Source organism: Penaeus vannamei, chromosome 11, assembly GCF_042767895.1.
Source record: "Penaeus vannamei isolate JL-2024 chromosome 11, ASM4276789v1, whole genome shotgun sequence".
Classification (NCBI taxonomy): domain Eukaryota; kingdom Metazoa; phylum Arthropoda; class Malacostraca; order Decapoda; family Penaeidae; genus Penaeus; species Penaeus vannamei.
In genome coordinates, this window is record NC_091559.1 from 3,108,511 (window position 1) to 3,118,510 (window position 10,000).

Genomic DNA, 10,000 nt, shown 5'->3' on the forward strand with positions numbered 1-10,000 from the left:
AAGCTCGTTTATCTATAATTCGTACAACCAAATTAATAAAATTAAACCGTTCTTGATAAGTTCAAGTTTATCTATAATTCATACAACCAATTCAATAAAATGAAACCGTTCTTGATAAGCTCAAATTTATCTATAATTCGTACAACCAATTCGATAAAATGAAACCGTTCTTGATAAGCTCAAGTTTATCTATAATTCGTACAACCAATTCTATAAAATTAAACCGTTCTTGATAAGTTCAAGTTTATCTATAATTCGTACAACCAATTCGATAAAATGAAACCGTTCTTGATAAGCTCAAGTTTATCTATAATTCGTACAACCAATTCAATAAAATTAAACCGTTCTTGATAAGTTCAAGTTTATCTATAATTCGTACAACCAATTCGATAAAATGAAACCGTTCTTGATAAGCTCAAGTTTATCTATAATTCGTACAACCAATTCGATAAAATTAAACCGTTCTTGATAATCTCCTTTATCTATAATTCGTACAACCAATTCGATAAAATGAAACCGTTCTTGATAATCTCGTTTATCTATAATTCGTACAACTAATTCGATAAAATGAAACCGATCTTGATAAGCTCAAGTTTATCTTTAATTCGTACAACCACTTCAATAAAATGAAACCGTTCTTGATAAGCTCAAGTTTATCTATAATTCGTACAACCAATTCGATAAACTTAAACCGTTCTTGATAAGCTCAAGTTTATCTCTAATTCGTACAACCACTTCGATAAAATGAAACCGTTCTTGATAATCTCGTTTATCTATAATTCGTACAACCAATTCAATAAAATTTAACCGTTCTTGATAAGCTCAAGTTTATCTATAATTCGTACAACCAATTCAATAAAATGAAACCGTTCTTGATAAGCTCAAGTTTATCTATAATTCGGACAACCAATTCGATAAAATGAAACCGTTCTTGATAAGCTCGTTTATCTATAATTCGTACAACCAATTCAATAAAATTAAACCGTTCTTGATAAGCTCAAGTTTATCTATAATTCGTACAACCAATTCAATAAAATTAAACCGTTCTTGATAAGCTCAAGTTTATCTATAATTCGGACAACCAATTCGATAAAATGAAACCGTTCTTGATAAGCTCGTTTATCTATAATTCGTACAACCAATTCAATAAAATTAAACCGTTCTTGATAAGCTCAAGTTTATCTATAATTCGTACAACCAATTCGATAAAATTAAACCGTTCTTGATAAGCTCAAGTTTAATTATAATTCGTACAACCACTTCAATAAAATTAAACCGTTCTTGATAAGCTCAAGTTTATCTATAATTCGTACAACCAATTCAATAAAATGAAACCGTTCTTGATAAGCTCAAGTTTATCTATAATTCGTACAACCAATTCGATAAAATTAAACCGTTCTTGATAAGCTCAAGTTTAATTATAATTCGTACAACCACTTCAATAAAATTAAACCGTTCTTGATAAGCTCAAGTTTATCTATAATTCGTACTACCAATTCGATAAAATGAAACCGTTCTTGATAAGCTCAAGTTTATCTATAATTCGTACAACCAATTCAATCAAATTAAACCGTTCTTGATAAGTTCAAGTTTATCTATAATTCGTCCAACCAATTTAATAAAATGAAACCGTTCTTGATAAGCTCGTTTATCTATAATTCGTACAACCAATTCAATAAACTTAAACCGTTCTTGATAAGCTCAAGTTTATCTATAATTCGTACAACCAATTCAATAAAATTAAACCGTTCTTGATAAGCTCGTTTATCTGTAATTCGTACAACCAATTCAATAAAATTAAACCGTGCTTGATAAGCTCAAGTTTATCTATAATTCGTACAACCAATTCAATAAAATGAAACCGTTCTTGATAAGCTCGTTTATCTATAATTCGTACAACCAATTCAATAAAATTAAACCGTTCTTGATAAGCTCAAGTTTATCTCTACTTCGTACAACCAATTCAATAAAATTAAACCGTTCTTGATAAGCTCAAGTTTATCTATAATTCGTACAACCAATTCAATAAAATTAAACCGTTCTTGATAAGCTCAAGTTTATCTATAATTCGTACAACCAATTCAATAAAATGAAACCGTTCTTGATAAGCTCAAGTTTATCTATAATTCGTACAACCAATTCAATAAAATTAAACCGTTCTTGATAAGCTCGTTTATCTATAATTCGTACAACCAATTCAATAAAAGTAAACCGTTCTTGATAAGCTCAAGTTTATCTATAATTCGTACAACCAATTCGATAAAATTAAACCGTTCTTGATAAGCTCGTTTATCTATAATTCGTACAACCAATTCAATAAAATGAAACCGTTCTTGATAAGCTCAAGTTTATCTATAATTCGTACAACCAATTCGATAAAATGAAACCGTTCTTGATAAGCTCAAGTTTATCTATAATTCGTACAACCAATTCAATAAAATGAAACCGTTCTTGATAAGCTCAAGTTTATCTATAATTCGTACAACCAATTCGATAAAATTAAACCGTTCTTGATAAGCTCAAGTTTATCTATAATTCGTACAACCAATTCAATAAAATTAAACCGTTCTTGATAAGCTCAAGTTTATCTATAATTCGTACAACCATTTCGATAAAATTAAACCGTTCTTGATAAGCTCGTTTATCTATAATTCGTACAACCAATTCAATAAAATTAAACCGTTCTTGATAAGCTCGTTTCTCTTTAATTCGTACAACCAATTCAATAAAATGAAACCGTTCTTGATAAGCTCAAGTTTATCTATAATTCGTACAACCACTTCGATAAAATGAAACCGTTCTTGATAAGCTCAAGTTTATCTATAATTCGTACAACCAATTCGATAAAATGAAACCGTTCTTGATAAGCTCAAGTTTATCTATAATTCGTACAACCAATTCGATAAAATGAAACCGTTCTTGATAAGCTCAAGTTTATCTATAATTCGTACAACCAATTCAATAAACTTAAACCGTTCTTGATAAGTTCAAGTTTATCTATAATTCGTACAACCAATTCGATAAACTTAAACCGTTCTTGATAAGTTCAAGTTTATCTATAATTCGTACAACCAATTCAATAAAATTAAACCGTTCTTGATAAGCTCACGTTTATCTATAATTCGTACAACCAATTCAATAAAATGAAACCGTTCTTGATAAGCTCATGTTTATCTATAATTCGTACAACCAATTCAATAAAATTAAACCGTTCTTGATAAGCTCAAGTTTATCTATAATTCGTACAACCAATTCAGTAAAATTAAACCGTTCTTGATAAGCTCAAGTTTATCTATAATTCGTACAACCAATTCAATAAAATGAAACCGTTCTTGATAAGCTCAAGTTTATCTATAATTCGTACAACCAATTCGATAAAATGAAACCGTTCTTGATAAGCTCAAGTTTATCTATAATTCGTACAACCAATTCGATAAAGTGAAACCGTTCTTGATAAGCTCAAGTTTATCTATAATTTGTACAACCAATTCGATAAAATGAAACCGTTCTTGATAAGCTCGTTTATCTACAATTCGCACAACCAATTCAGTGTCTCTTTCGGTCGCTTTTACGGCAAGTCGCCTTTCCGTTCGCCGAGTTTCGGAATGTCCCAATCCCTTTGCCTGCAGTAATGTTTCAGTAAACGGGAAATGGTTTCTTTTCTCTGCCTTTGCTTCCAGAGTTCCCGGTTCTTGCTGGCGGATTCGATTCCGTTGCACAAACACAGCAACAACAGTCGTTTACGTATCTGAATGGAAGGCGGAGCGGGTTAGGAAGTGAATGCACGTTGCTGTTGACGTGTGATCGGGCTAAGCGCCGTGTGTATGTGCGCGTGTGTGTGTGTGTGTGGGCGTGCGTGCGTGCGTGCGTGCGTGCGTGTGTGTGTGTGTGTGTGCGTGTGTGTGTGTGTGTGTGTGTGTGCGTGCGTGTGTGTGTGTGTGTGTGTGTGTGTGTGTGTGTGTGTGTGTGTGTGTGTGTGTGTGTGTGTGTGTGTGCGTGTGTGTGTGTGTGTGTGTGTGTGTGTGTGTGTGTGTGTGTATGTGTGTGGTCTAAGAGAGTGAAAAGAACATAGAATAAAGCTAAGAAATTCCTCAATCACACGCCCAAAGATCTGCCATTTACCTTCCTTCAAGTCGTCTCTGACAGTGACCAGATTGACGCCCGCGAACTCAGGCCGCCCGCCCACGGTGATGCCCTCGTTCTTGTCCACGTGGAGGGGCGGCGGAGGACCCCAGCCCCCGCCCTCGTCCACGCCCTCCAGCGCCGGCAGCGACTCGTTCCACCGCCACCCGTCGCCGTCGTCCACGCCCACCACCAGGTTGTGGCCGTGTCGCTCCGCCCACACGGTGTGCCACGACCCGTCGCTCACGGGGCGCCCCTCCACGCACGCCACCCGCTCCTCACGCCCGCCGCCGCGCAGGGAGGCACACAGCACGCCCGCACGCAGCTGGGGGGATATGGGCGTAATGCCTTCAGGAGGGGGCTGTCTCGGGGGGGGGGGGGGGGTTAATTGATCTACTTTTTCCCTCTAAAAAAAAAAAAAAAAAAAAAAAAACGGGAAAGTCTAAAGGACTTGAAAGATACAAAAAGATTCTAATTCTGTTAAAAGATCCGAAATATATGAAAGGTTCTGAAATGTAATGCTTGTATCTTCACGTATTTTTTTCTTTTCTTTATACTGAAAATAAAACAAAGCGAAAGATGTGAGATATGAGGAGACGTTGGTTTCTACGGGGGAATTATTATCATCTTATTTATCTCCCTATTTACTGCCTGGGAATAAGACTGCTGACGGGATTGGAAGCTTGGGTGGATTCAGGGAGAGGAGGGGCGGTGCCGCATGCCAGATGACAGGGAAACATTATGCCATCAAGCCAGCTTCCCGCACAGACGGCTGAGGCATAATCCGGAAGGGACAGAGCAGCCGAGGACCCGGCTTGTGAACGGCGGGGATTTATTATCGTAGCGGAGAGGAAGAGGGAGAGAGAGAGAGAGAGAAGGATCCGCGAGGAGATTACATGCATGGCCAGACCGACGTCCTCCTGGTGCGTGTTGACGCGGACCAGCAGGCCGTCCCGTGCGCCCCGCGTCCGCATCCGCAGCTGCAGCGTCAGCACGTGCGGCGCGGGCGTGAACGACAGCGCCACCTTCACGAACGACGCCCGCCCGAGCGCCACGGGGTCCGTGGGAGTCTTGCAGCCGAGGCCGGACCAACCGGGTTCGCACTCGCACTCGGGCTGCTCCAAGCCGCCCACGCAGCGCCCGCGGCGCCCACACCCAGGGATGGCCCCAAGGCACGCCTCCTCCTGGGGCAGGCAGCCGCCCACGCTGCCTTCGCTGGCGGCCGGCTCGCCCAGGTCGACCAACTGCAGCGAAGCTACGAAACAGTTACTTGGCCCTTGTGTCACGAAGGGAATCTCAGAACAGCATTGCACTCACTCGGATGCGATTCCATATAAATCTTACCTGGCCATTGAACCTCAGGTCCGAGACGCAGCCTTCCATCGGGCGTGAGGTGGGCGCCGCGGTCCAGCCGTGGTCCTCGGGCCGCACGGGCGTGTGGGCCATCCCGCCCAGCTGCAGCACCCCGTGGCCGAACCAGGGCCAGACCGAATCGCTGTCGCCGTCAGCTTTCTTCCAACTAGCTCGTGTCAAGCAGTGGGTGTTGCTGCTGTTCTTGCTGTTGTTCTTGCCGATGGTGTTGTCCTGCCAGCCCCGCCCACACAGGTCCAGCATCATCACTACGCCCTTGAACAAGGAATTCTCATCATCAAGACTCCATGCACTTCCATTATTAGCTATGAATACTCCAAATCTCCTGCGAATCATTCTTGGTGACCTTGAAATTATGAAAATAACAAAAACAGAAGACAAATGAAAACCAAAACAAACAAAGGGACAGAAGAAACACCCGAAAGCATAAATAACAATGACAATACGCCACAGTCGCCGTCCATACCTTGGAGTGCAGCTGGATGTGGATCGTGTGCCAGTGGCCGTTGTGCAACGGGGTGTTGAGCTCCACCTTGAGCGGACCGCCCCGCCCCTCCAGCAGTAGCTGCGGGCGGCCTTGCCACAGCTGCAGCGCCAGGAGCGGCGTGGGCGGGGCGTCGGGACCCCGCGGCGTGGGCGCCATGGGGCCCGAATAGAAGACGAGGCCGGTCGGGTGCCGGATGAGAAGGCGGAGGGAAATGCGGGCTGGCAGGCACGAGGGCGGCGCTCGGACCCACGCCCACCCCGCGCCAGAGAAGGTCCGGGCGGTCACCTTGCACCGCGGGCCCCAGGATCCGCCCGGGCAGACGCACCTGCGGCAGACGGGTCGTTCTTTTGGGGGCGAATGAGCAGAGATTCCTTCCCTTCTCCCTCTCCCCTATGCACGAATCATCAAATATATAGATATATGGACAGATAGGTAGACAGGCAGACAGCTAGGCAGACGTGCAGACAAACACACACACACACAGACAGATAGACAGACACTCAGACAGACACTCAGAAAGACAGACGGAGACAGGCTGGCAGACAGACATACAGACACACACACGCAGACACGGACAGACAGACAAAGAGATAGACGCTCAAATAGACAGATAAACAGATAGAGACACTCAGACAGACCGACAGGGAGGCAGGCAGGCAGGCAGGCAGACAGACAAACAGATAGATAGACACTCAGACAAACAAACAGACAGGGAAGCAGGCAGGCAGACAGACAAACAGATAGAAACTCAGATAGGCAGACAAACAGACAGACAGTCAAAGAGATAGACAGACAGAGAGACAGGCAGACAGACAGACACAGACAAACAGATAGACAAACAAACAGACAGAAAGGCAGGCAGGCAGATAGACAGACAGACAGACAGAGAAACATAGACAGATAGACAAACAGACAGACAGACAGAGAAACATAGACATATAGACAAACAGACAGACAGACAGGGAGACAGACAAACAGACAGACAGATAAATGGATAGGTAAACAAGCAGACACACAAACATACAGACATGTAGATAAATTGACAATTAAATAGATAGATAGATAGATAGATGGACAGACAAACAAACAGAGAGATATATAGACAAAGAGACAGGCCGATAGATGAATGAATAGATAGGTGAGCAGACAGATAGATAGACAGACAGGCAATTAGACAGGTACTCCATATTCACATCATAATTGCAACAGGTAGATAGACAGACAGACAGGCAATTAGACAAGTAATCCATATTCACATCATAATTGCAACAGATAGACAGACAGAATTAGACAGGTACTCCATATTCACATCATAATTGCAACAGATAGACAGACAGACAGACAGAATTAGACAAGTACTCCATATTCACATCATACTTACACATACACAGCGATACACAAACAAAATAGATCCATTCAGACACACATGTCATTTTTTAAGAGAATTCCCACCTGTTTTCCACGCTGAGTTTGGCGCATCTCCCGCCGTTAAGACATGAGTTATGGCTACATGTCTCTGGTTCGTGTACGTGACAGTGCTGCATGTTCCTGAGGCGCGGAGTAACCAGGGACGTGGTGTTGATGTCTACAACCTTTAAGGAGTACGTGTTAGCGGAGGGTGTTCGTAGAATTATTGGAGTGTCATGTAGGGCAGAAAGTGTAATGAATATAGGGAGGGAGACTTTTTTTTTTTTTTTTTTTTTTTTTTTTTTTTTTTTTTTTTTTTTTGATTTTGAAATGGTGCAATCATCTGTCAAAGGGGAGAAGAATTTACGTGCTACTGCATGTCGGTTAAGCTCCATTAACATTAATTAGGGGCATGGAAGCTATGCAGGAGGGCTGTACTACAGTACGGCAAGTAATATATACTCGTTAGTCACAGGATGGAAAAAATACTATCTATCGGAGGGAGGAGGACCAAAAAATACTATCTATCGTAGGGAGGAGGACCCTTATTTACGGTAAAACCTATAGCTTTGAAGTTGTTCAGTGGTACAAAGGTGTACAGCTGAACTAGCCACCGTGAATATTCACCAATAGCACGTGTGGATGATTTTACATACCACAGGAGAGGGAAGGAGTGGATTGATGTGTGGCATCTACAGGAGGGAGACTCAGAATGAGGAAAGTGGAGGGAAGTGAAGGGAAGTGGAGGGAAGTGAAGGAAAGTTGAGGGAAGTGAAGGGAAGTGAAGCATCCACAGGAGGGAGACTCAGAATGAGGAAAGTGGAGGGAAGTGAAGGGAAGTGAAGCATCCACAGGATGGAGACTCAGAATGAGGAAAGTGGAGGGAAGTGAAGGGAAGTGAAGCATCCACAGGAGGGAGACTCAGAATGAGGAAAGTGGAGGGAAGTGAAGGGAAGTGAAGCATCCACAGGAGGGAGACTCAGAATGAGGAAAGTGGAGGGAAGTGAAGGGAAGTGAAGCATCCACAGGAGGGAGACTCAGAATGAGGGAAGTAGAGGGAAATGAAGGGAAGTGAAGGGAAGTGAAGCATCCACAGGAGGGAGACTCAGAATGAGGAAAGTGGAGGGAAGTGAAGGGAAGTGAAGCATCTACAGGAGGGAGACTCAGAATGAGGGAAGTAGAGGGAAGTGGAGGGAAGTGAAGGGAAGTGAAGCATCCACAGAAGGGACTCTTTCTCCTGCAAAAGGACCGCGTAAGGGGGGGAGGAGGAGGGGGAATAGAGGGATGCGTCCTATCTATAGGGGGGGGGGGAGGGGATGGCACTCAATTACAGAAGCAGAGAATTAAAGGAGGGGGCTTTCCTTCACCTGCAGAGGTAGGGAAGTGGAGGGAAGCGAGGCCACCGAGGAGGGGTCCCCGTCCTGGCCCGGAGGGAAGCGCTCGAGGGGAGGGCCCGACAGGAGACCCGAGTGCCAGGACCCGCCGTACCGCTGGCACTCATTCATCGCCACTGCCAGCTGCGTCGTCTCTGATATCTGAGGCACAGTTGGAGAAAAGGGATTGTGGTATGAAAGGAAAAGCAAAAAAATGGAATACAAAATAGAGGAGATACAAGACAATAAAAGTGGAATATAAGATTTGAACGTGCGTACGTGAATGTCTTGTATAGCCATTTATATGTGTGTGCGCGTATAAATATATATATATATATATATATATATATATATATATATATATATATATATATATAGATAGATAGATAGATAGATAGATAGATAGATAGATAGATAGATAGATACATAGATATATAATATATTTACACACACACATACACACACACACACACACACACACACACACACACACACACACACACACACACACACACACACACACACATATATATATATATATATATATATATATATATATATATATATATATATATATATACGCATACATAAAAGACCCTCCTCCTCCTCCTTGAGCACCGACCTTCTGCGAGTGAAGCTCCAGGAGGCCCTGCAGTCTGACGGGGTCCATGAAGCCGCCGCCCTTCCTCCTGACGCTGAGCCAGACGCAGGCCGAGGGCGCCGGCGGGAGGCGGGAGAAGACGGACGGACGGGCTGACGAAGGCGCGGCCGGCGGGGCCCTCGGGGACACGGCGGAGAGGGTGAAGGGGCGTGGCGGCGGCGGCGGGCGGCGGGGGTGGGCGGGGAGGCGACCGTACACGCTCACCACTTCGACGGCGGCGGGGGAGGAGTCGACGCCCACTGCGCTGGCCACGCCCCGAACGAGGCGCCCGAGGACACCCTGGCCGTTCTGGGGGGGGGGGGGGGGGGCGTTAGATGGGGGTTATTGGTGTCTTATTTTGGGTGAAGATTTGTGTACAGGCACACACACATGCACATACACACACGCACACACACACTAATACACACACAAATATACACACACACTAACACACACACAAATACACACACACACACAAATATACACACACGCACACATATAAAGAGAGAGAGAGAGAGAGAGAGAGAGAGAGAGAGAGAGAGAGAGAGAGAGAGAGAGGGAGAGAGAGAGAGAGAGAGAGAGAGAGAGAGAGAGATAGAA

General features: G+C 43.7%; 1 protein-coding gene across 1 annotated transcript in view; it reads right to left on the reverse strand.

Annotated features, from left to right (window-relative positions):
- Window positions 1–10,000, reverse strand: part of LOC138863146 (neural-cadherin-like) — a 38,808-nt gene that overhangs the window by 6,998 nt on the left and 21,810 nt on the right. The window contains exons 11-18 of the mRNA XM_070126858.1: window positions 9,618–9,709; window positions 9,383–9,539; window positions 8,755–8,922; window positions 7,433–7,572; window positions 5,960–6,305; window positions 5,467–5,748; window positions 5,019–5,366; window positions 4,123–4,447 (exon numbers count right to left, since the gene is read on the reverse strand). Coding sequence (XP_069982959.1) covers window positions 4,123–4,447; window positions 5,019–5,366; window positions 5,467–5,748; window positions 5,960–6,305; window positions 7,433–7,572; window positions 8,755–8,922; window positions 9,383–9,539; window positions 9,618–9,709 — 1,858 coding nt within the window. The remainder of the gene's footprint in view (window positions 1–4,122; window positions 4,448–5,018; window positions 5,367–5,466; window positions 5,749–5,959; window positions 6,306–7,432; window positions 7,573–8,754; window positions 8,923–9,382; window positions 9,540–9,617; window positions 9,710–10,000) is intronic.